At 45.0% G+C, this 27,261-nt stretch overlaps 1 protein-coding gene across 1 annotated transcript; it reads right to left on the reverse strand.

Moving 5' to 3' along the window:
* LOC147005811 (uncharacterized) lies at window positions 1-27,261 on the reverse strand. Its single transcript, XM_085828236.1, has 4 exons — window positions 27,143-27,261; window positions 20,361-21,885; window positions 5,210-5,280; window positions 1-292 (listed from the first exon to the last, which is right to left on the reverse strand). Exons 2-4 carry the CDS (start codon window positions 21,828-21,830, stop codon window positions 1-3), a joined length of 1,833 nt encoding a protein of 610 aa, XP_085684362.1. The 5' UTR covers window positions 21,831-21,885; window positions 27,143-27,261.

Here is a 27,261-nt window from a genome sequence, read left to right on the forward strand (position 1 = left end):
TTAGATCGCGTGGAACCTTAGGACAGGGCATATCTTTTTACCCTGTCGGAAACCTGGCTGAGGGATTGGTCTTGTTGGATTCCTGAGAGCTAGCAAATATAGACAAAGTTCTCCGTTTGGGTTATACTCTCCCCGCAAGCCCACTTGACAGTGGCCTCCTCCACAGGAAGGCTTACCCACGAGTAGATCCTCTGCACCTCCGCAGATTTTCCCATCTGTCGTGGGAAAACACCCGGGAGGGGCCACAGATCCAGAGCCCCTGCGGATCAGTGATAGTTTCTCTCCAGACGAACTTTAGAGTCCACGGGCATACAAGAAAGGTAATTATGGAATCCCTATATTCAGGCCAAAGCTGGCTGCACAAGTCTGTGTAATGTTGAGTGTTGCGCAGAGCTAGAAACTCAATAGATGAAGAAGGAAAAGGGGAAGGGGCGGGGCAACTAGTGTTCCACTGGGATTTGAAATGAGTATTATACTTCGGTACAGGAAATTATCCTAGCTAGGATCACCCTAGTAATCTCTTATAATCCAATCACAATCAAACGAACTGAGCTGAGTCCAAAGAATCAACCAAATGGTAATTTTGAATGGCAATCAGCTTCTTTAAACAGTGAAGGGCTCCATTCTTCCACGTTCAAAACTATGAAGTTACAGAGTTTGTGGTATAATATGGAGGGCAAGGAGCAGTAACCTGGAGGCACTGATTTGCCCTTGCCCATATGACCCAGACCGGACAGTTTACCCTCTTACACCCAGGACACTTCCTCCCATCAGAGAGCAAGAGAGCATTTATATCAAGAACGAAGAGTCGTTGACTGTTTGCCCATTGCATCCGTAGAAACAGGAAATGCCCAGGCAACTCAGTAGCTCCGAACTGAATCAATCACAGTTGAGTCAGCACTGTTGAGAACATGCCTCCTGGAAGGATGGAGCAACACCTCTCAAAACCTAAATCTGTCTAGTGCTCCATTAGCAGCCAATGCTGTGCTTTAAATTTAAACAGGAAAGGCAGTGTTTGGGGTCTTGGGGGTTGCTATAACAAAACGCCACAACTGTGTAGAACTATAAACAACACACATTCTCTCAATTCGTGAGGCTGGGAGGTCCAAGATGGAGGAAATGGCAGATTCACTGACTGGTTTGAAGGGCTGGCTTGCTGGCTTGCTGAGAAGCCAGGACCTTCTCAGGGTCTGTTCACTTGGTGAAAGGGGCTAAATATCTTAATGGCTTCCCTTTTCTACAGCATTTACACCAGTCAGGAGGACTATTACCTCCCAACACCCCTCACGGTTCAAAACTTAACACAAAAAATTTAGGTGTGTGTGTAAGCACAAATGTTTAGGATACACACAGCAGACATTCTCATTAGAACAAGCAAAGTCTAAAGCTCAAAGCATTTTTATTTTTTGCTTGAATATTTTAAGATTCTGTACATTTTTAAAGATTAGCAATTATAAAAAGCTTATTCTCAGATATAACTGAATAAAGCTAGAAACCAATGTTAAAAAATACCTGGATAAATTCTCCTGAATATCTATAAATTAGAATATATATATATATATATATATATATATATATATATATATATATATGTTTAGTTTTTTTGAGACAGGGTTTCTCTGTGCAGTCCTGGCTGTCCTGGAACTCACTCTGTAGACCAGGCTGGCCTCAAACTCAGAAATCTGCCTGCCTCTACCTCCCAAGTGCTGGGATTAAAGGCGTGCACCACCACTGCCAGGCAATATATTTCTTTATAACATACAATGAGGAAAAACAGGCTAAAGATGAATTAAAGATTACTTTGAACAAGTTAGATGCTCAGATACAATCTATTGAAACACATAGGCTGCAGCAATCTTGGTGACTAGAATTTGTAGCAGTGTAGTGTAGTATATACCCTAGAAAGGAAGATGTGAATCTCATCAGCATGGGAGCCTTGAGAAAGAAGAGAAATTTAAATCTAAAGCAAGACAAGCCCCCCCCCCCATCAAACCAAGCAAAAAGCAGCAGCAGCAGCAACAACAACAACAACAACAAAAACCAAACACAAGTGAATAGAAAAAAAATCGATAAAGTTCATAAGTGTCTGGCCTGCTAACTATGGAAAAAAACCCATCCAAATTGCCAATATCCAAGATAAAAGAGGGGTCATTGTTAGTGATGCCTGGCTGTTGTACAAATTACTGAGGAGCACTGTGGACACCATCATGTCCACAAATTTGATAACTTGGACGAATGGACCACATACTTAAAGGATATTATAAAAACCCATCCAAGACAAAATGAAGAACATAATATCCCTGTTCCTGTCAAAGGGACTGAGTGAAGATCCTGTGCATTTTAATAAAGATCTTATTTAGTTTTGGAAAAGACCTCACATAGATGCGGCTGGGTACACCATCACTAAGTAGCTGAGCCTGACCCTGATTCTTCTGACTCTACCTCCCAAGCACGAGGCCAGCAAACCCAGCCATAAATAGCTTAGAAATCAGATGTTTTCATGAGTTGAGAAGAGGAGTAGGTGTGGTGGCTCACACCTCTTTAATCCCAGTGGAGGCAGAGGCAGATGGATCTCCATGAGTTCAAAGACAGCCTGATACATAGAGTGAGTTCCAGGCCAGTGAGTATGACATCCCGGGACCGCCTCTCAAAACAAAACAAGAGTTGAGAAAGAAGGAAAGTTCCTTAAAGGCAGATTTCTTTTAATGTTTCTATTTGGAAATGTTGTAACTTGATACTGGAAACTAAAAACAGAAATCTTTTACTGCGTTTACACTGTGCAAACTGAGAAACTAACTACAAGCTGTAAAATAAAGAAAAAACTCCTGTTAACTGGAGCATTCATAATTTCTCCTTAACATTCATAAAACATTAACTGTTTGTTAAAACCACGGAGTAAGACTGCCTGAGTTCAAATCCTGGCTGCACCGTCTGTTGGTTGTGTGACCCTTGGCAAGATCATCTCTCCTCTCTGGGCCTCAGTTTCCTCTGTTGTAAAATGGGGACAATAATGTAGTTGCCATGAAGAAAACTAGATAATCTGCATGATAAGTCAGATTGGACTATGAAATTGATGTTTTCAAAGCTGAAGAACCATTGCTCTGCCCGGAGTTACAGTCCTCCACCAGCCCTGAGCTGATGAAATGTGAATGCTTTAGTATATAACATAGTAGCAAATATAGTGATGTAGGGGTTATGAAAGAGGATTATACAACAATTAATAAACAGTTAAAAAGCCAAGCAACGCCACTCTTTGTGAAATGTAAATAAAATTGGGGACAATTTTGTCTTTAAAATTAGCAAAGCTTTCTTTTTTTCCCCTCTTAGTTCTTTAAGAGCTTCATACAACACGTTTGATGGTATGCAACCCCTCCCCCAACTCCCCCCAGATCCACCCCTCCCATCCCTACTTACCCAACTTTGTCTCCTATATTCTTTTACATCTGTCAGGACCAGCGTATGCTCCCCAAATAGTCTTCCACAGCAGAGTGTTCAATGTGGCAGGGGCCACACTCTTAAAAAAAATGTCTCCTTTCCCAATAGCTCATAATTACCCTCACCTCCACATCTAGGGGTGGGATTGTATTCTCCTCTCCATGCTGGGATTCGGTCTGGCGTGGGCCCACACAGGTCTTTTGCATGCTGTTGCAGCTATTTTGACTTCCTACATGCAGCTGCCCCACTGTGTCTGAAGACATTGCTTCCTTGCGGTCACCCACTGCTCTGGCTCTTAGACTCTTTTGGTCTCTCTTCTGCAATGATCCTGAGCCATGTCCAGTGTGGGGTGGTGGCTTATGTTCCCTTTAGGGCTGAGCCTTCTGTAGTCTCTTATTCTCTGTACCCTGGCCAGTTGTGCTCAGTATGTTAATTACCATCTAGTGCAAACAGGGGCTTCTCAGATGAGGGTGGGGCCTGCATTGATGTGAAAGGGATGTGAGAAGGGGCCCAGGAAATCAGGATGGATTGGGTATTTCTTCCCAAGTTTCCCTTTAAGCCATCAGTTCTGTTGTTTGTGAGGAAGCATAAGAAGCACTTTCGTTTCCTGTTGGGGGTCTGGAGTCCATGCCACCTATCCTTCTAGTAAGCATGGAGAACCACCATGCTTGTCACCCATTTGTGCTTTTTAGGGGTTGATTTGAAAAGCATAAGTCAGTTTTTTCAGAGAGATATGTGTGGCGAGGTTTGCCACAGCAGGTTTTATTTATTTATTTTTTTATTGCTATGCTGAAGCACAAACCCAGAGCATGCTGGGTAAATGTTATACCACTAAAGCCATACTCCCAGCCCCCACAAGCCCACAGAAGAGTGAATGTCCAGCAGGGAGAGAATATATTTTACTGCAACCTTATTTGGTATACACGCAGTCAGAAATGATTTTAAATACAATTTAACAATGTAGGAAAATACAATACAACATTAAGAAGAAAATAGTTCAAACTGCGCGTGCTTTGCTCCAGATTTTTGGAAATAGGTTGCACTTGTAACTAATGAATATGTTATAATCTCAGAAAACACTTATTTTTTCCACTTATTTATGATGCTTCCTGTATACACAGAATAAACCCCGAGAGTCTCAGATTTGCATCTGTAAATGAATATATGTTTAAAATTATGTTTGTAAATGAAAATAAGAGCATGGACTCAAATCCAATTGGATTTAAGTGGAAGATGGACAGAAAAGGCAAGAGAGGGGCAGCCTAGAAGACCTGTCAGCAAATGTCCCAGAACTGCAGCTTGGTTACGATTGCGTCCCTCCCACTGAGAGTGGGCCAGAGGCCTGGGACACTCTCTGCTCAGCTCTGGCTCTGCGCTTTCTCAGAGGGGCTGGGGGGCAGCGGGAACAATGAAACCTCTGTGCCCGAGAGTCATCCTAGCATTGTTTGGACCTTGGCTTCACTCTGCAATCTGGGGATGATGATGATGATGATTGATGATGATGATGATTTATTTTATGTGTGTGATTGCTCTGCTGCGTGTACACCTGCATGCCAGAAGAGGGCATCGGATCCCTTTATAGATGGTTGTGAGCCACCATGTGGTTGCTGGAAATTGAACTCAGGACCTCTGGAAGGGCTCTTAACTGTGGAGCCACCTACCTCTCCAGTCCAGCAATCGAGTGAATCCTATGCAGACTGCTCGGTAATCTCATATCTAAAGAATAAAGTACTCGGAATGACAAAGGAAAGTAAGCCCATCCAATCCCACTTACCAAAGTGCTTTACAAAAACCAAATCGGGCGAAGGGGAGATAGCCGTGCGTCTCTTTGAAGGGGCCATGTAGCTGAAAAATAACACGACATAACAATAACATGACCCGGCTGAAAAATAAATTCCAAATGTCAATGGCAGCTGCCATGTCAGCTGGAAAGCAGTGTGCCAACAAACACCTGCACTGTTTTTCCATCCGAGTTTGTCGACCCTCAGCTCTGCCGTGGGCCCTAGGTCAAGCTCCTGCAACTGCTGAGAGCCAGACCCCAACTTTCTATTCCAGCCCTTCAGGGCACTGGGATACCGGCTTTGGTTTATTTGTGTCCAGAAGAAATTGAAGCCAGCATGCCTGTGAGAGAAAAGCAGTTAAGCCAAGCCGGGCTTGCTGGGCCTGATCAGAGTGGGAGATGCTCAGAGCAGTGAAGAAGGATGGAAGGCTTTAAACACACAGATGCAGATGTACACGAGTGTCAGAAATTCCAGTTCTTTATCACCACTCCAGGTCCAAGGTCAGTTACTCCCTCAGGCACTTGCAGATATTTCTCCTCTCCCATTGACTTAATCCATTCTCTGTGGCTGTAACAGAATACTACAGCTTTGCATAAGTCAGCATCTGGTAAGGGATTCCTTTCTGTATCACAACATAGCAAAGAGTGTCATGTGGCAACTCAGGTCACCTGTACTGACTCCGACCTCCTTTTTTTTTTTTTTTTTTTTTTTTTAAGATTTATTTATTTATTTATTATATGTAAGTACACTGTAGCTGTCCTCAGACACTCCAGAAGAGGGAGTCAGATCTTGTTACAGATGGTTGTGAGCCACCATGTGGTTGCTGGGATTTGAACTCCTGACCTTCTGAAGAGCAGTCGGGTGCTCTTACCCACTGAGCCATCTCACCAGCCCCCGACCTCCTTTTTTATCAAACCACTGACCCTACCCCAGAGGTCATTTCAGGACCTTGCCTAATCCTGATTCCCTCCCAGAGACCTCACCTCTGAGTACCACAGGCACATGCACTTGGTATTAAGTTTACAGCCTATGAGCTTTTGGAGGAATGTATGAGCCAAAGCAAGGACCAGGGAGCCAGCCTGTTGCAGGAGCGGGACCAGCCGCTGATCTCATGGTCTCCACTCTGTCTTTCATTTCCACCAATCAGAGACTGCTTTTCTCACATATCCGACTTGAGTGTGTGCTTTGCTAAGCCTGTGTGGTTTACTTAGAACGTTGCCTGTCAACTTCAGTGACTCCACAGCGAACCATCCTTTCAAAGGAACCGCAGTGATCCGCGGGCTTCCCTCCCTGGAGATGGAGCAGGTTGTATGGCTAGCAGGACTCTTGAGATCCGTTACACCTACACTGGGTGTAACCGATTATACTTCATTGCAGAATGAAGGTCTTTGTTCCATGCAATGCCTTGAATTCTGTGCAATCTGAAACGTATGTATCTTGTTATCTTGGCTCTTCTTTATTGGCCTGATAAATCTCAGTTCTCCTTTTTTAAAAAAAAAAAAAACATTTATTTTTAACCGTCCGATAACCATTTTGTTTGGCGTTTGTTTCTTGGAAGCACCATATAATTTAAGTTTCTATTTTAACCTATAATTTGAGTCCTTCTTTAAAGATGTTTTTCCTCCTGCTTTGGTTGTTGTGTATTTGCAGGTTCTCTGCTGAAGGCACAGATAAGAGAAGGACTGAAGTTACTCGGTCTTCTCTCCTCAGAGGTAAGTATGGGTTTCTGGACACGGCTTCTGCAGTGCTCCTGGCTTTGTTAACTCTCTTGATGGTTTCCAGCACACCCCTCTTCTTCCCGAATCACAGACTCAGTTCTCACTGCTCTCCCTGGAGGGCTCACACAAGTCTCCTTTCACCTCCCAGGTTTGGGAAGGTTTGGAAGGGCATCTTGGAGTCCCCCCACCCCAGGTTCCGGTGGCACTGCTCTGTTCACCCTTTCTCAGGGGTCACCTTTTCCACTGAGTGGGAGAGAGTGTTGGGGCCACAGCAGAGTGGGCACATAGAGGGCAGAGCAGGGAGGCAACCATGAAGGGCTTACTTAGAACATCACTCAAGTGCCCATCACTTATCTGCAATCCTGTCTTCTGTGGTTGTTAGAATGAAAATGGCTGCCACAGGCTCACAGGGAGTGGCACTGTTAGGAGGTCTGTCCTTCTGGGTGTGCCTTTTCAGTAACCAGAAGCCCTCTGCAGGTGGCCTTGTTACCTCCTCTAGGACTGGCACTCTCTTCCCCAGGAAAGGCTTTCTTCTTCTGGAACTTGACTCTAGTTCTTCTCTGGTTTCCCCGATGCCATCCACCTGCCTGTGGACTTGTGTCGGTTTTCTTACTCATTCTTGGGGTGACCATTTGTCCCTAGGACTTTCAATTTTTTTAATGTGTATAAACTGCTGTTACTAGTTTAAGAATTTCCTTTCTCCTGTTTTATTTATTTATTTTTTTAATAGGCTCTCAAAAGCCTCCCCTTCCGAAGTGCAGAGATTATATGCACGTGTCACACACTCTATTCTAATTTATTGCCTTACAATTAAAACAAGATTTAGTTATTTTATGCATAAGAAGTTTTCTGCTGGCATCCATGTATATACATTACATGTGTGAGGTTCCGTGTTTCTCTCTCACTGCTGGGGTGTGGGAACTTCACTGGGGCAGATGAAATGGAGGCACTGGACTACATTTTATCCTATGCTGGTGTTGGGTGAACGCAGCTGAAGGGTCCCAGCCCAGGTGAGAGACGATGCAGGCTAAGGCTAAAGCTGGGGTTCCCCAACTTGTGGAAACTCAGACTCTGCTGGGAAGCACAGGAGTCAGGAATGAGGGGCCAAGGGCCTGTGATGAGCCTAGGGCTTGTGTGTGTGTGTGTGTGTGTGTGTGTGTGTGTGTGTGTGCTCAGGGGATGAGCGTCTGGGAGCACAGAGGGCCTTCTTCAGGAGGCAGGGCTCTGTATGACAAAGGCTTTCCCCCAAGGGAGATGACTGTCTCTTGATGAGAGAGGACAGAACCTGGTTGGGAGTAGATGAAACTCCTACTATCCTCAGGTATGAGGGTACCAGAGTTTCTGAACCCACTCAACCTCACCAAGTGTCCTGGCATGGTCCACTGCCCCACAATGTGTGCCTGAGGAAGTCAGAGAAGGCCATAGGATCCCTAGGAACTGGAGTTACAGATAGATATTAGCTCTCTTGTGGGAGCTGGGAACTGAACGTGGGTCCTATGCAAGAGCAGAAAGTGGTCTTAACAGCTGAGCCATCTCCTCCGCCCCCCACCAACCCATTATCTTTCCTAACTCTTCTCAAGTTCTCTTTATTCAATCGTCTCATTATAGTTACGGGAAATGATTATAGTTGCATGTTGACAGAGTATGCGATCTACTCACCATTTAACTGAACAATGAGATCTAAGAGTGTCTTGTCTCTTGTGCAATTTTACATTTCCTGGTAGCCTGGGGCTATAAGCAAGCAGTGAAGTGTGTATGCATAGGCTCTGAGTTCATCAGGATTTGTTTGTTTGTTTCTTTTCTTTTCTAGAACTGCACCATTTTAAAGCTTGCTTAATTTTCTCTATGACTGCTAACTATTTCTTGCCTCTATTTCTTACTCTTTAAAATTAAATATCTATTAGCTATCAGGGAGGGGTGGAGCCATATCTTGAAGGTCATCTGGAGAATGGTTCAAAGAAAAGAGAGTGACTCAATGTGTTTCATACGAGCCAAGTGAGCCAAGGCTGAGAACTGTTTGGCCAATGGATTTGGTAACGTGAAAGTCGCTGGTGACCTTGACAAGACTTGGGTTGTGGGAACAAATGTCTTGCTGGAAGGGATTCAAATGAGCATGGGGGACAGGAAATCAGAGACTCTGACTGACACAGAAAATGTTTGAAAACATGAGTTTTTCTCTACAGGGACTAGAGAAATGTAGAGAAGAATGTAGGACAGAGGACGGGATTTGAGGAGGTCAGCCTCCAGAGTGGACCTGAGGAGCTACTCACCTCCTGGGATGCACGATTCTGCAAGGAAGTCTCCTTCCTTGTTATAGCTGGGTTAGTGTGTGCATGACCTCAGCATGTGGCAGAAGAGATGATATGTCACATGTGTCACATGTGTCGTCGTCACATGTGAGGGGAGTTTATAGAAGAGTGAAGTTTCCAGTTTGGATGTTCTTTTATCCTGTCTCTGTCTCTGTCTCTGTCTCTCTCTCTCTTATGCTTCATTTTGTGAGAAGCAATAAACTGTATCAAGTGTGGCCCCTGGGATAGGTCTACCTAATGACGGATGTGCCAGCCAACAAGCAGTGAGACTGAAGCCTGCCAGTAACCATGCAGCTGAGCTTCAAGCCCCATTTGAAGTTAAGCCCTGGAGTCATAACCAACAAGGAAAGTCACTCCCAGTTCCCTGGCCTTCATGGAGTGCCTGAGAGAGTAAGTGTTCCAAGCTGCTGACTGGGAGGATGACTTATCTATAATATAGGCTCTTGTAGGCTTTTTAAAGAAGAGATGGTGAACAGCACACTTGTGTGCTGATGGGAAGAACTGGGTAGCACGGAAAAAGTGATAATGGAGGAGAGAGGAATTTTCTGAAAGATGTTCTGTGCACGTGGGGCAAGCTGGGTCCCTTCCTCTGGCCCCCCCTTCTTGGTTTCTTCTCTAGCTCCATCTCTTCTGTACTTTCTCAGTTTTTCTCCTGTCATTTGGTCCTCTCCTCTGTCCCAGAGACATAGCTGTCTAGGTTGAACAAGTCCTTGATAATTCTTAAAGGACCCACAGGAAGCCCCTAGGATACACAGTGAAGTTTAGGGATGACAAGTCGTCAGTGTGGAGCCCCAGGAGGCTCAGCACCAGCTCCTCTGCCACAAAGCAGTGCATCTCACATCCCAGAAGCTGGCCTGTAGCTGGTTCATCTCCTGAAGAAGTCATAAATCTCTGGAGAGGGCTCCAGCTTTGCATGAAGGTATTTTATCTTCCCCCTGCGTCCTGCCACAGATTGTATGGAGGCTACAGACAGACACTTTGTATATTTAGTTTCACGGGCCCAGGGATGGGGAAGACTTTTAAATAACTTACTTATTTTTATGTACACTGGTGTTTTGCCTGCATGTACATCTGTGTAAGGGAGTCAAATCCCCTGGAACGGGAGTTACAGATAGTTGTGAGCTGTCATGTAGGTGCTGGGAATTGAATTTGGGTCCTCTAGAAAAGCACCCAGTGCTCTTAACCACTGAGCCATCTCTAGCCCTTGGGAGAGACTTTTAAGACATGAAGTTTCATAACCCAGAGCCTCATGATCATCCAATTGGTATTATAAGTATTTAGGCTTTGAAATAACAAAGTATGTTTTTATTGTGGCAAGACACAACGTGGCATTGTTTGCTCAGCAGATTTCAAATTCATACGACCACGTTTATTATTGTAAGAGCAATATTGCAGGACAGGTCTCTAGAATTCATTCGTCTGAAGAAAACACACAAATAGGCAACAGATGCCTGAAGATGTGCAACACCGCTGACAAGTAGGGTAGTGCAAATGGAAAGCACAACAACAACAACGCGATGCGATGTCAGATCTGGGGAGGAGGCTCAGTTAGTAAAGTGCTTTTTACACACACATGAAGACCTGATTTCGGATCCTGATACCAACATAAAAAGCAGGGCGTAGCAGGGTGCCCCTGAAATATCAGTGCAAGGGAGGCAGATATAGGAAGATGCCTGTGGTTCACTGGCTGGCTAGTCAGTCAAACTAAATAAGCAAGCTTTGGGTTTAGAGAGATGAGCAGTTCAAAAAATAATGGGAAAGCAACAGAGGGGAAGAGACACCCCATATCTACCTCTGGCCACTGTCTATATATGCACCAGCATCTTCACTATCCCTTCTCATACAAGGAGACAGAATTCCACACTCTGTAAGAGGGCTGGTCTTACAGATCAAAAGATAACGAGTGTTGTCCAGAAAGTGGAGAAAGAAATGGTTTAGCTATGGGAAAAAAAATGTCAAGGCTATGCAAAACAAAAGGAAAGTTAAAAAGAGACACGGCTGAAGCTTCCACAGTGTCACAACTGGTCATCTTTAAGGGGCAGAGCCATCTCATTTTGTAGCAGCGTTATCCACAGTAGTCAAGATACTGTAGCAACAGAAATACCTACCAACAGAAAAAAGTGACCTCAGAGATTTCAGTCCACTCTCAGTTGCCCGAGTGTCTCCTCCTCTGGAGGGGCAGTACCTCACAGCAGCGGATACAGGCTGGCAAAGGCTGCTCACCTCACGTGTCACGGCAGTTTGTGCGCATGTGCAAAGGCTGCTCACCTTATCCATTACCACAGCGTGTGACTGTAGAAAGGCCACACACCTCCTCCATCAGGGTAGTATGTGCAAGTGGCAATGGCTAAACACCTCGTGGCAGACAGGAAGCAGAGTGGAGAGACAGGAAGGGGCCAGGCACAAGATCACTGCAGGAAGCCATGTATCGTGGCACATGCCTATAAACCTAGCACTTAGAGAAGTCTGAGACAGGAAAGTCAAAAGTTCAAGGCCAGGTTAGGCTTTATAGGGCATTCAAAACCAGCCTATATAAAGCAAGACCCTATCAGAAAGGAAAACAACAAACAAACAAACAAATGCACAAAAAGAAACACACAAGGATCTGTCCCCAGTGTGGCATTCTCTTCCTGCTGCCTGCCAATCTGGATGTAGAACTCTCAACCCTTTTCCCAACCATGTCTGCCTGTGTGCCACCATGCTTCCCTGTGATAATAATGGACCAAACCTTTGAACCTATAAGCCAGTCCCAATTAAATGTTTTCCTTTGTGACAGTTGCCTTGGTCATGGAGTCTTCACAGCAATGGAAACCCTAACTAAGAGCCCCATGCATGCATTCATTAATACTCAATAAATGCTTCCAACAGATACTGGTGGATAACTAATTAATATCACTGGAGTTTTATGGCAACTTGATATGACAACAATGTTTTGCAATATGTACTTGGCACGCATGTTTAGTAACTTGGATTTTCATACCCTTGACCTACTTTTGGAAGGGAGAGAATGTAGCTCAGACGAGAGCCAACTCTCCCTCTGTCCTTTAGCCTACTCTAACTCTGTAGTCCTGAGAAAATTACGACCATTCTTCACAACCACAGAGACACACGTGAGACTTCTCGCTGGTCACGTTGAAGATCTCCTCATTAGGCTTGGGTGAAGAGAGAAGCATCTTTGTCCTTTCTCTTTGTGGGAAGGTTTGTGTCTATTATTCGAAGAAAGTTTTCTTTTGAGTCCTCTGCATCACTTCAGCTATCTAGCACCCTCTCCCTTGTTCCATGTGGGAAAGGGTTTTGACGGAACCTGTGAGAATTCACATGATGATTTGGCAACTTATTTCGTAACGTGTTGTGATAGCTTTATTGGAAGCTTCCACTTCATTACCTCATTACACTGAGTTTGATTGGCATTTCTCTCTCCTCTACTAGAGTCAGCCCCACAAGGCTCCTCTTGTTCAAGCTTTGAACACAAGCAGCAAGGACAATGCCAGACACACACAACGGCCCACAAACACTGAACAATGTAAATGAAACCACTGTAACGTGGGTCATGAATACTATGGATACATTTTTATATTTTTCTTTCACAGAGGCTAGATCGGGTCATTTTCAACAAACCTTTTAAGAAAAGCCACAGCGAATAGCCTTTTTCAGAAATGCTCAGACAGGTAGACTCCCCACTGGTTTTCACACTTGTCGCCTGGGAGAGAACACAAGAAAGTAATTTTTATATAAGACTTCCCTTATAAAACTTCCCTAATAAAGTTCACCTAAAAGCCCTTCAATCTCCAACTCAAAGAACAAAACGAGACTGTTACCAACGCGAGTGCTTTATCCCACTCCCTTGTATCTGCAATGCCAACCCTGGCTCCTCTAACTAGAGCATCCATCATGAGGCTACCCAGAGCAGGAATGAGGCTCTTCCTGTTCTAATTTTAAGGAAGTGCAATTAAAGTGCCTGACTCATCCAAGCCATTCATGAGGAGCATTCACGAGTTCATAAATGATGGAATGTGCTCAGAGTCTGAACGCTCCCTGGCAGCTCTTTTAGCATCTCGCTGGATAAGAAATGAACCAAGATTCTCTGTCTTTTCTATTACGGTTACTCATTATTATCCATATTAAACAGTATGATTCATGTCTGGCTATCAAGAGAACAGGAGAATTTTAAGGGCAAACTATAAAAGTGAGAGTAAAAGAAGGAGAACGGAAGTGACCAAGAGTTGGGGATCAGTGGATTCTTTCTGCCCATGCCTTTTTTTATTCAGAGGTACATTAAGAGTCAAAATAATTTAGTACACACTTACTTGTGAGATGAGCAACATTTATCATGAAGCTTTGGTAATCAAAGCCCAACCCATTTTAGTATGGCCAAAGCTCCAAAGCAAAAGGCTAATATTCTATGGTGGAGTAGTTAAGTTATGAACAACCTTGGAGTGACATCTATCAGGACTGATGTTTATATAGACCGATAGAGACTGCCAGCATGCACAAGTTCAAGTCAGACAGTGTCTCAGGGAAGTGAACACATGGTCTCACCTGTAACCAAGAAGCTATTTGTGATTGCTACCCACTGGCAAAGGCAACGGTGTGTGTGTGGGGGGGGGGTGGGGGTGGGAATCGGATCTGGGAGGAGTTGGATAGGAAGGGAAAACATGGTCAAAATACATTGCATGAAAAATATTAAAGAAAAGGTACGAATGACTAGTGTTGAAGCAGAAGGAGTGGTCCCGGAGGTCTGGGAACCATCAGGGGCAAAGTCATGAGATGAACTATTTTCCTTACAGAAGAGTCCAGTGGTGCTACTCCTGGGCTGGTGGTCTTGGGTTCTATAAGAAAGCAAGCATCCTGAGCACCCATTAACACCTCTGCATCAGCTCCCGACTCCACGTTTCTGCCCTGTTTGAGTTCCTGTTCTGACTTCCTCTGAGGATGAACAACGATACAGAAGTGTAAGCTGAATAAATCCCATTCTCCCCTACTTGCTTTGGTCATGGTATCTCATCACAGAAATAATAATTCTAATTAAGACATAGAGCTTTTAACATGTTATAAATATGGAGTTGAGATTTCAAATAACAGCATCTGCAATGTTCTTTAGAAAGGAGCCAATCTAGTTATCACAGTGATTTATCAATATGCATCTACCTCCTTGTAGAAGTATGTACATTGCTCTTTAACAGGTGAAGATTTTTATAAGGTTTACATTTTATCCTTGAGTTTGTATTCATATCTCACATATACTCTAAACTATGTCATAAAGGTATTTATGCTTAAACGTCTTGTATCACCCTAGTGTGTTTCTTCGTCAAAGGGTAAGTTTATAAAATAAAACTTAGTATTGGGTATTTTCAGTGACTATAAAATCATCAAATTTTAGAATGTCCATAGGAATTACTGCTATTACAGTTACAGGTGTATATAATAAAAGATTAATATATTATACCTCAGACAGGCAATCATCAAACTTTAAAGTTAGGGCCACTGGAAACATTTCTTTCAGTGAGATGAATGAAAGCAGTTTTCCCACTGAGTGTGTATCTACATCAGTGATGTTACTTTTTTACTTAAGAATGAGATGATTTCAACAGAAACTGTAGGTCTAATGTTCATACACGAGCACTAAAAAGCCCATTCACAGAGATAGATGGTGGGGAATGGAAGGAACTGTGTTAGAGCAATGGCATTCAATGCATTGAGCTATTTCCTTAAAAGTTGTTAAAATTATTTTAATGATTTTCAAGAAGTTGCAATGGCTCTCCTTCAGCTTTTAAAAACAACATAACAATAAAAAAATAGGAGCTTCCTAAGTTAAAGAGAAAATTTTTGCTTTGTTACCAAATTCACCCACCTTTTCCGTTTCTGGGAAATGTACCAAAAGGCTTTACCAAGACATAGCAGTGACTATTAATTATACCTATTTCTCTTTCACTTAAACATTGTATTTGGATTACATCAAAATTATCATTCATTATGACCAAGGTGGCTTCATTCCAGGAGGCAGGGCTGAGTCAACATAATCAAAATGACAAATGTAGTACATGACATAGATGGGCTTAAAGCCACAAATCCTATGATTTTCTCAAGAGACACAAAAAGGCCTTCAACAAAATCCGATTTTCCTTTTTATTTTTTATTTATTTATTTATTTTTTTGTTTTTCGGGACAGGGTTTCTCTGTGTAGCCCTGGCTGTCCTGGCACTCACTTTGTAGACCAGGCTGGCCTCGAACTCAGAAATCCGCCTGCCTCTGCTTCCCGAGTGCTGGGATTAAAGGCGTGCGCCACCACGCCTGGCCGATTTTCCTTTTTAAAAATTATTTTATTTATTTACATCCCAGTTGTTGCTCCCCCTCATTCCCTTTCCACAGTTCCTCATTCCATTCCTCCTCCCCCTTGCCTCCGAGGGAGTGCTCCCTCCGACCAGGCTTCCCCCTTCCCTGGGGCCTCAAGTCTCTTGAGGATTAAGTACATCTTCTCCCACTGAGGTCTGACTAGCCAGATGCCACACACACTCCAGTGAAGTCTGCTTGACAGGCTGAGAAGCCTGGGAGCACTCACGAGGCAAAGAGTTTCGCAGAAACTCACCTCCTGGAGCTTTGGCGTTCTCATTAACCTGTATACTCATACCCTATCCCCGCGTTAGTCTGGTGTATGGATCCACGTGCTCTCTTTTAGTATTATTTTATTATAAGTGCCTTTTAAGATTGAATTCTGATATAGTTAAGCCTCCCGCCAGTGTTCCAATGTTCCAGAAGCCAACGAGCTTGGAATCTGGTAGGAATGCAGTAAGGAAGTTACCTATTCAGTAACTAATTAAGCATTACAAAAGACGGAGCCAGCAGCTCAGGGCTGGTCTGCAGAGTGTTTACGAAGGACAGTAGCCAGTCTCACACAAACAAGGGAATACCATGAAAGAGCCAGGGAATCCCACTGAGATAGAAATCTTCAGTACAAGCTACATTGCATATTAGAACCAAGTTGGTGAATTCTTCTGACAAATGGAGATTCTCCACAGATACTTAAAAATTACACTCATACTAGAAATTATCAGGGCCCAGGAAATAGGGGCGTTGTGGTATTGCAGTATTCATGAGAAGGTCTGCTAAAGTAGAACCCCTGGTGGTGGGCTTAACAATAGACTAGCTTTACACCTGGCTCCCTTCTTAGTGACAGCGGCCTGGTCCCCACCTTCTTTTGATGTATACATTCCTTTTGTATTATGTCACTGTAACTTGGTAGATTGTATCTCGGCTGGTTTCTTGCTATTCTTCGGTATAAAAAGTTTGATGCTTGACTTGACAAAATACATTCAGATTCTACACAATCTCCTGTGTGCATCTGTCTATCATTCCCACTGACTCCTTGCCCATTTGCACCCAGAGCCCCGTCCACGAAGACAAAGGGACCCAGAGGTTCTGCGGCAGCCAGACCTCTGCTATATTTGTGCCAGGGGACTCTGACAGTCCAGTCGGTGTCCGCTCCTGGTGACTCAATCTCTGGGAGCTCCCTGGAGTCTGGGTAAGTTGAGACTGCTGGTCTTCCTGTGGGGTCACTCTTCCCTTCAGTGTCTTCAATCCTTCTCCTAATTCAACCCTAAGGGTCCCTGACTTCAGTTCAATGGTTGGGTGTAAGTATCTGCTTCTGTCTAGTCGGCTGCTGGTAGGGCCTCTCAGAGGACAGCCATTCCCGGTTCCTGTCTATAAGCACATCATAGCATCAGTAATAGTGTCAGGCCTTGGTGCCCTTCTATGAGATGGATCCCAACTTGGGCTGGTCATTGGACAGCCTTTTCTGCAGTCTCTTCTTCATTTTTGCTCCTGCAGTTCTTTTAGACAGGAACAGCTCTGGGTCAGAAATTTTGACTGTGGCTTAGTAACCCTGTCCCTCTGCTTGAGGCCCTGTCTATCTACTGGAGGTGGACTCTTCGAGTTCCTTTTCCCCAGTGTTGGGCATTTTGGCTAAGGTCACCCCCATTGAGTCCTTAGAGTCTTTCACCTCCTGTGTTTCTGGTACTTTCTAGAGGGTTCCCCCTACTTCCCCTTCCCCCTGCCCCCATGCTGCCTATCTCTATTTATTTTCTTGGCCCTCTGGGCTTCTCTCTTGTCTCCCTGCCCCCTATACCTGATCCTGTTCCCTTTTCCCCTTCCCCTCCCCTTTCCCACCCAGGTCCCTCCCTCTTTCTGTCTCCTGTGATTATTTCCTTCCACCTTCTAAGTGGGATTGAAGCATCCTCACTTGGGCCTTTCTGCTTGTTACACTAATACCATCTGTGGGTTATATCCTGGGTATTCTGTACTTCTTGGTTAATACTCACTAATCAGTGCATACACACCATGCATGTCCTTTTGAGTCTGAGTTACCTCACTCAGGATGATATTTTTTAGTTCCATTCATTTGCCTGCAAAATTCATGGTGTCTTTGTTTTTAATAGCTGAATATTATTCCGTTGTGTAAATGAGCCACATTTTCTGTGTCCATTCTTCAGATGAGGGACATCATCTGGCTATCATAAATAAGGCTGCTATGAACATAGTGGAGCATGTGCCCTTGTGGCATGGTGGGGTGTCTTTTGGGTATATGCCCAAGAGTGGTATAGCTGGGTCTTCTGGTAGAACTATTTCCAATTCTACGATGAACCTCTAGATTGATTTCCAGAGTAGTTGAACCAGTTTGCAATCCCACCAGCAATGGAACAATGTTCCTCTTTCTCCATATTTTCAACAGCATGTGCTGTCATTTGAGTTTTTGATCTTAGCCATTCTGATTGGTGTGGGGTGGAATCTCAGGGTTGTTTTGATTTGCATTCCTCTGATGATTAAGGACATTGAACATTTCTTTAGGTGCCCCTCAGCCATTCAAGGTTCTTCCATTGTGAATTCTCTGTTTAGCTCTGTACACCATTTTAAAATTGGGTTGTTTGGTGATTTTTTTTTGGAGGTTAACTTCTTGAGTTCTTTATATATTTTGGATATCAGCCCTCTGTCGGATGTAGGGTTAGTGAAGATCTTTTCCCCAATGTGTAAGTTGCTGATTTGTCCTACTAATGGTGTCTCTTGCCTTACAGAAGCTTTAAAGTTTCATGAGGTTCCATTTATCAATTGTTGATCTTAGAGCCTGAGCCATTGGTGTTCTGTTCAGGAAATCTCCCCCTGTGGCAATGAGTTTGAGGCTCTTTCTCTCTTTCTCTTCTATTAGATTTGGTGTATTTGGTTTATGTTGAGGTCCTTGATCCACTTGAACTTGAGCTTTGTGCAAGGCGATAAATATGGATCTATTGTCATTCACCTACATATAGACCACCAGTTAGACCAACACCATTTCTTGAGCATGCTTTCTTTTTTCCACTGTATGTTCTTGGCTTCTTTGACAAAGATCAAGTGTCTAAAGGTGTGTGGGTTTACTTCTGGATCTTCGATTCTATTCCATTGATCAACCTGTTTGTTTCTGTCCCAGTACCATGAGGTTTTTTAAAGTCACTATTGCTTTGTAGTACAGCTTGAGGTCAGCGATGGTGATTCCCCCAGAAGATCTTTTGTTGTTGAGAATTGTTTTTGCTATCCTAGGTTTTTGTTTTTCCATATGAAGTTGAGAATTGCTTTTTCCGTGTCTGAGAATAATTGTGTTGGGATTTTGATGGGGGTAGCATTGAATATGTAGATTGTGTTAAGCCCTGATTCTGAGGGAAATCCAGAAGGGCTCAAGAATTTTGAAGTCTGCTGCAATTTGCAAAAGAGTCTTTTTATTTAAAGCCCTGACTCTGGTCACAACCTACCCCCCTACCCCACCCCAAGCATAGGTTCGGAGTGTGTGACCCCTGGCTCTGGTGTTTTAATGCTTGTATACAGAAGAGTTAGAAATTCTGATTACCCATTTCCTGTGATTTAAGTGTGGGACCCTAAACTCCTTTCTCCAAGGATAGGCACCAGCTGCACCTGGTTATCTAGGAGAGTGCTGGCCTTGGTGCTACTGAAGCTGAGGAATTTTTGTCATTTGTCTTACTTGGGCTGGCACTCGTGGCCCCTTGAGTCCTCTTGAAGTGGCTATGGAGGTGGAATGACCCCCCAACATTTGCAGAAGGGGGACTTCTGCAGGAGAGTGCAGAAGCAAACTGTCTGTGCACCTCAATGCTTTTGGTAAGATGGCCATTTTCACTATGTTAATCCTACCAATCCATGAGCATGGGAGATCTTTCCATCTTCTGAGGTATTCTTTGATTTCTTTTTTTCAAGGATTTGAAGTTCTTGTCATATAGATCTTCCACTTGCTTGGTAAGAGTTACACCAAGATATTTTATACTATTTGTAGCTGTGAGTGTTCTCTGATTCGCCCGCGAATGAGGACACCACACACGATAGGGTTCTTCTGCAGCAAGCTTTATGCGTCTTGAGAGGGAGAGCATAAGCTTCACAACCGGAGACCCCAGGCAATCCGAGCCCCTCCCTTTTATAAGAAATTCTCCCCGCCTCGGACGTAGCAAGCCATGATTGGCTCAACACTGATCACCCCATCCCTGAGGCGGAGCTGCCCGGGGCGGGGATTTCCAGCGCAGGCGCAAACTAGGTGTTTACTAGTTGGTGCTGAGGAAATGACTCAGCACCGGAAGATAGCGGCGCCCCACATCTCCCCCTTTTTTATCTAATAAAACCAACTGGACACCCAGTATGAGAGGACGGGAACATTGGCCGAATCCTCTTACTCAGAGATGTAAGAACTATGTCCGCAAGCAACAACTAGGCTTGAGTGGGACCCGAAGTTGCTCCGACCTGTCCCTCTGCCATTTTTTCGAGGAGGGGAAGACTAGGGCAGGAAACCCCCACTAGACGGCATATTCCCCAGGTGGGACGGGGGGACCACCTGTGCGATGCATTGCTCTACAATCCTCTAGGGCTGCTGAAGCTCACCCGCTAAAGCGTGGGCAGCCAGCGACCAGTGGTGCAAATCAATTTTGTTTAAGCGCCGCCAACCATACCTGTGCAGATTGCCCCTGCTCCAGGGCAGCAAGCGCCTGGGATATCATGATTTTGTCTCTATTGTTTTTCTTATATAATTTGCAGATTAACCATAAGCTAAGTGCCAGTCCAAAGCAGAGGAGGATTCCGAATAAGCCCACCCCCACCCATTCTTTAAAATAAGAGAAGGCCGATGAAATCCAGGACGCGAAGCCTTCAGTCAGGGAAAAATCAAGTCGCGTGGAGTTGATCTCTACTATAGCCATCCGAAGCTCTTGGAGAGTCTGATCAAATTCCATCGACCAATTATTTCTCAGCTGTAAGGACAAATTCTTAGAAAGGTTTGCAGCACGGGTAAAATTTTTAAATTGTATGGAGGTAATACAGAGGCCTGGCAGTTTCATTTCACATCCCAATTGGGCAATTTGCCAAAGAATGTCTATTTGTTCTTGAACCAAGTCTATACGTTGGTTCACCAATAACAGACCCCCCTGTAATTGGGAGTATGCGAAATGCCCCTTATCCATGGCTACAGTGATTGAGGCCGAGAGTTGGTTGATGGTATCGGCCGTTTGTATTGTCCCGCTCAAAGCTAACGCAGAGGCGGTAACCGAGGCAGTGATCCCCACTGCCGCTAAGGTACCAACTATAACTGCCGATACTCCAAAATCTCTTTTTTCTCTAAACAAGGCCAAAGAGCTGGGCGCCACCACCGGGACCGGAATAAATCGGGGCAAGCGCATTATCAAAGCTAAAGGAAATTTAGTAGCATTCCAGCACATCACATAATAACAGGCATTCTCACTACAATTTAACTGACTAAAATCATGTGAGCTGGTGGAATTACTAACTACCCATAAAAAAGGGGGCCAAACGCATACAGGCACCGGCCCAAAATCCTTAGTCTGTTGGAAGGCCCAGGGGGACTCATCGCCAAATGACTGTGAGCACAATACCCCCTTTCTAATACGTGCTCCTTGCACAAAGCCTATGGGGGTTAAATCTGTGCAACTGCCATTAAGGCCGCACAGCAACCACAAATCAAAAGGGTTGCCGGTGGCCCTGGGGTTATCCAGACCATTGAGTTTTGCAATATGGAATGATCCATTGGCCAGAGGGGGAGAAAAGGTAAAGTGATTCCCAATAGTCCCTGTTCTGCGAGATTGGCAACCGGACCATGGTAAGATTGACAATGTCTCTTCCTTAGTAGAGCAAAAGGGTGCCAATTTGGGTTGTTTAACAAGTTGGATAATGCTTTTAGGCCAAACTGCTATAATTGAAGTTGCATTTGCACACCAGTGGGTTCCATTAGCGGCCCATACATTGGAAATGAGTGTAGAGACCTGTGACAATAACCCAATACAGTAATTTGATGGGTTGCCGCTGATGAAACACAAGCTCCCTTTAAATATAAAGGTTCTATTATCTATTACCCGTTCAGCTTGTGGGTCCCATGGTAAATATGGTAAACCTAAGGTATCTTCGGTCACAAACAAGCGGGGGAATACTTGCGCATCATGTGTCACTGGCATTGGCAGCGGGAACGTCGACATTATTCCCCATCGGAGCTCCTCCCGTTTGGATGTCACTTGCAGGGGCAGGGTGATTCCCAATATCAGCAGGGCGATCTTCATCATCTTGGGGTATTGATCGTGTTAGTCTTTCTGGGACCCAGAATGGATTTTGTTCGTTCTGCGGGAAAACACAAACAGCTCCCCTGGATCTTATTAGAATAGGATCCGGGCCTCTCCATTTGTTGGTTAGGACATCTTTCCATTTTATTAATTCTTTGGGTCTAGTTGGTTCAGAACAATGTCGTTCTGCTGCAGTATGGCCATGTGCATCAAGATTTAAAAAATTGAGGGTGAATAGTGCCAATGACACAGACACTTTTGGCGTACGGGGTATAGCTTCGTCAGCGCCCCCTTTTTGTTTAACAACATAAGATTTAAGGGTCCGATGTGCTCTCTCAACAATGCCTTGACCTTGTGGGTTATATGGGATGCCAGTTAGATGCGTTACTCCCATTTGGCGACAAAAGCTTTGAAATTTTTGTGAAGTATAGGCTGGTCCGTTATCAGTTTTAATAAATTTAGGTTGTCCCCAAGCGCTCCAAGCCTCGAGGCAGTGTTGGATCGCATGTGTTGCCTTTTCTCCCACATGGGGAGATGCAAAAATAATGCCAGAGCAGGTATCAACGGACACATGAAGATATTGTAATTTGCCAAAGGAGGGGACATGTGTGACATCCATTTGCCATATTTGTAAAGGCTGAACGCCGCGGGGGTTGATCCCCACATGAGGGAGGGGCAGAAATTCACAGCAATTTTGGCAGCTAGTGACGATGTCACGAGCTTCTTTCCTAGTCAAGGAGAAGCGACGGCGCAACGTTTCTGCCGTTACATGAAAGCGATTGTGGAATCCTTTTGCAGCTTCCACAGAGGATGACAGGGCTGTGGCTATTAATTTGGTGGCTTTGTCTGCCAAGTCATTACCCAGGGACATGGGGCCAGGTAGGCCTGAATGAGCCCTGATATGAGTGATGAAAACTGGGAATTTTCTTTGAAGCAACACTGATTGTATTTCTTGAAAAATTTGTGCTAAAGTGCTAGAGGGTTTGATTACTCCAGCCACCTCCAGCAAGTTTACTGCATTTACTACATAACTAGAGTCTGACACAATATTGAGGGGTTCAGAGAAGGTTTTTAATACCTCCAGAACCACTAGACACTCTATTACTTGAGGTGATGCTTCTTTATATTGTTTGGAACATATTTTGCCATTGACCACAAAGGCCCCTACACCATTCTTGGAGCCATCGGTATACACCATGAGCCCTTCCTTAATTGGGTTTCTTACCGTTACCTGCGGGAACACAATTGACTGGCTCTGGGCAAAGTGTAGGATCGGGTGTTTGGGATAGTGATTGTCTATGCTTCCAGGGAAAGTTGTAACTAGTATAGCCCAGTCATTAGATGTGGCGGCCAAGGTCTGAACTTGCACAGAGGTATAAGGCACCACCAAGAGGTGGGGGCTACGCCCGAAATGGGTGATGGCTGCTTTATAGCCTCTGAGTGCAAGCTGAGCTATGGCTTCAGGATACCAATGTATTATTTTTGCTGGGGATACATTTGGGTGAACCCATAGCAGGGGCCCATTCTGCCAAAGAACGGCAGTTGGCAAATGGGCAGTTTGTAAGACACACAGACTAAAGGGTTGTGATTCTTCGATACGGAGCAGCTGCGCTTGTGCCAGGGCCATTTCCACCTTTTGTAGGGCCAGATCAGCAGCTGGAGTCAATGTTCGGGGGGACGTGATGTGCGAATCTCCTTCTAAGATATTGAACAAAGATCTTAATTCCGAAGTGGGGATTTTTAAAAAGGGTCTAAGCCAGTTAATGTCCCCCAACAATTTCTGAAAATCATTTAGGGTATGGAGGTGGTCCCTTCTTATCTCTAATTTTTGAGGTATGATGTTATTTGGTGTCACCATGGTACCCAGGAACTGTCCAGTATTTGAAATTTGGACCTTTTCTACAGCTATTTGAAGTCCCCATTGACTCAAAGTTCTAAGTAAAAGGGGGTAGGCCCTTTGAAGCAGGCCAAGGTCCTTGTGGCACAGAAGGATGTCGTCCATATAATGGAGCATGACTAACGAGGGAAATTGATCCCTTACTGGAGAAAGGGCCTCCTGCACATAAAGTTGGCACATAGTAGGGCTGTTGGACATTCCTTGTGGCAGAACCTTCCATTGGTACCTTTTATCGGGTTCCATATGATTAACAGAGGGTATGGTGAAGGCAAATCTGGGCCTATCTATTGGACATAGAGGTATAGAAAAGAAACAGTCTTTAATATCTATTATAATCAAATTCCAACCCCTGGGCAGGGCGGAGAGCACAGGAAGGCCTCTTTGCACAGGGCCGAACAAATGCATTTGTTCATTAATGGCTCTAAGGTCATGGAGCAACCTCCATTTCCCTGATCTTTTCTTAATAACAAATATGGGCGTATTCCAGGGGGAGGTAGAAGGTTCTATATGATCCAATTTTAGTTGTTCATTTACTAATTGTATTGCGGCCTCCATTTTTTCAGAGGATAGGGGCCATTGGGGGACCCACACCGGGTCCTCTGTTTTCCACGGTATAGGCCGAACCGTCCCCATGGCCCCTAGGAAAAACCCAGTCCTTGTCGGGCTATATTTCCTACTGGTGAAATAGGCTCAATTCCTCCTTGCTCTGACCGTCCTAATCCTTTGCCTGTCCTGTAGCCCATCTTTAGCATCATGTTTTTTGCCTTGTTCAAACCTTCCCCCAACACGATTTTTTCATTGGACAGGGTTAGGCCCAAATGTTGCATAATGTCTCTCCCCCAAAGGTTTACTGGGAGCGGGAGCACATAAGGTTCGAATTTACCCTTTTGTCCCTCAGGAGCCTTCCAAGTCAAACTCATTGAGCTTATGGCAGGGCATGAATGATATCCCAGGCCTTGTAGAGAGTGGGACGATTTTGTAGTGGGCCAAGCTTTTGGCCACCAGTGCGTGGATATAATACTTTTGTCTGCCCCGGTATCAAGAATACCTTCAAACCTTTTTCCATTTACTTCGAGGCAGAGTTTGGGCCTTTCATTCAGGGATACAACAAGGTAAGCTGAATCAGTTCCTGACGACCCCATCGTTTTGGGACTGGGGCCTGGGGAGCCCTCCCAGAGGGTGTCGGGGAGGAGCAGCAATTGAGCTATCCTATCTCCTGCACTGATGGAAAACACGCCCCTGGGGCTGGAACATAAGACCTGTATTTCGGGGGAGTGTAGGTGGTCAACAACCCCAGGATGGACCACTAGGCCCCGTAAGGTGAGTGATCCTCGTCCGAGGATAAGGCCCATGGTCCCAGGGGGCAAAGGTGACATTGGCTCTATAGGTACTGGTTGGATACTCATTTGGGGCATTAGTAGGAGGTCGGAGGCGGCGCGCAGGTCCACCCTTGTGGGTCTTCCTGGGTCGCTTCTTCCGCCATCCCGGAGGTTCTGACAAACCGGTTCCCATATCTTTGAGGGCCCTGGGACCGTGGGCCCAATGACCCGTTTTTTGACACATTGGGAGCAGGAACATTTAATGGAGGCAAAAGCCTTCCCTGTATATCTCGCACTGAGCGACATTGATCTGCTCTATGGTACCCTTTACCACACCTCGTGCAGAGGGTCAAGACCCCCCCTTTCTTGTCTGGGGCTTTGCAATCTCTTTTGAAATGTCCAGGCTTACCACAATTAAAACAGGTCCGTTCACCGGTCTTCTTTTGTGGAGGATGCTTTTGTGCTAACATGATGGCGGCCGCGAGGCCAGTATTGCTAAGTGGACCTCCAAGCTCTCTACACACTCTTAGCCATTCTTGCAACCCCTTTGATTTTCTAGGAGCAATGGCATTCCTGCATTCCTGGGTGGCTTGTTCAAAAATCAGTTGCTCAATAAAGGGTCCTATCCCCTCTGGGTCCCCAAAGATTTTCCCTGCCGCCTCCATCATGCGTGCGACGAAGTCGGCAAAGGGCTCCTGGGGCCCTTGAACAATTTTTGTAAGCTGATTGGTGGTTTCTCCCTTGCGATTAAGTGACTTCCAGGCCCGTATGGCTGTGCTGGAAATCTGGGCGTACGCCCCCCAATGGTAATTAATTTGATCTGCGGCCCACGGGCCTTGGCCTGTTAAAAGGTCAAATGTCCAATCCCGCTGCTCTTGCGTAAGGGCTATTGCGTTGGCCCTGGCCTGGGACTGGGCTGCCTCATGCCACAAGGCTTTCCATTCTATGTATTGTCCCATAGTAGGCAAGGCGGCCTTAACCACCATTTGCCAATCACTAGGTGTCATGGCAGTTTGTGCCATTCTTTCAAGAATCATAATAGTAAAATTAGCATTGGGACCATATTTTCTTACTGATTCTGCAAGATCTTTTATCTGACTATAGTCTACAGGAGCGTAGATTCTCCCCCCTTCTTGTTCATAAACAGGAAATGCTAATTGTAGCTTGCGGAGGATCTTTTGGGGAAAAAAGGAAGTTGTGGATGACCGGGCCTCATAAGGTGGGGGAGCGGAGGGAATGGCGGCAGCCAACAATCTCCTATCCTTAGAGGAGACACCGGACGCGGGCTTACTTGACTTAGGTCGCCCGCCTTCATCTGGGTGATACCTTTCTCCTTTATATCTAACTGCTTCTTCTTCTAACTCGCCCTCTTCCTCCGAGGTCAGTTTACTGTCCTCGGTTTCGGAAGAATCCGAGGTATCTCTTAGGTGGAGGGCAGCCAGTTCTCGGGTCGGATATAACCCGGGCCTGCTGCTCCCCTTCTCTCCCTTTCTGTTTCTCCCGGGAGGTCCTTTTTCACTTCCCTTTTTTTGCCTTTTTTACAGTTTTTGTGCGCACACCCATCCTCTCACTACGCTCGGATTCTGACATACCTTCCTGCATAGCTTCTAAAACCTTTTGCCCTTTCCTTCGCTCCTCCTCACAGGCCTCATCTTCAAGACAACTCTTAACTAGTTTCCATATGGCCTTAACTCCCAACCTGAGGTCTGAACAGGTTTCTAGATCGTTGCCTAGCTTATTCCATGACAGCAGCGTCAGAGATCCTGACACCGCATACCAGGGAGCTACTCGATCAACTTCCTCGACAAAGCGGCGAAGAACTCTGTCCCCAAGCTTCAGGTCCCTTCTTTTGAGAAGTTCTTTTAATGAAGTTTGTACTGATTGAGAAGCCCCCATGATACTCTAAAGGAGACTGCAGTTTTATGTCTCCGAGATCGTAAGAACTTCAATTTAACACAACCTTCTATGTTCACAAAAGAAGAGGGCTAGGAACCATACAACCAAGGCCACGAGGACGATAATTAAAGCCTCGGGCAATCCCTCCCACGGCCCAGTTAGTTGAAGGGAGTGCGAAAGGGTCAGGTAAAATTCAGGCATACCTTTCCGAGACGTAGTTCCTGCAGTTCTGGACCCTCCCCGTCACCGAGGGATCTCCGACGGTGCTCGCGATGTTCTTCTGTTCTTCGTTTTCCCGGGATTTCGGCACCAGATGTGAGTG

Source organism: Mus caroli, unplaced genomic scaffold (genome assembly GCF_978045245.1).
Source record: "Mus caroli unplaced genomic scaffold, Mus_caroli_1 scaffold_2, whole genome shotgun sequence".
NCBI classification, from domain to species: domain Eukaryota; kingdom Metazoa; phylum Chordata; class Mammalia; order Rodentia; family Muridae; genus Mus; species Mus caroli.

Coding starts and splice junctions, on each gene's coding strand:
- LOC147005811 (XM_085828236.1), bottom strand. CDS start 21,830: ATGATGAAGATCGCCCTGCTGATATTGGGAATCACCCTGCCCCTGCAA. Junction 5,281..20,360: donor TCTCTTATTTTAAAGAATGG/GTGGGGGTGGGC, acceptor GTTATTTTTCAG/CTACATGGCCCCTTCAAAGA. Junction 293..5,209: donor GGTTTTTGTAAAGCACTTTG/GTAAGTGGGATT, acceptor TGGACTCTAAAG/TTCGTCTGGAGAGAAACTAT.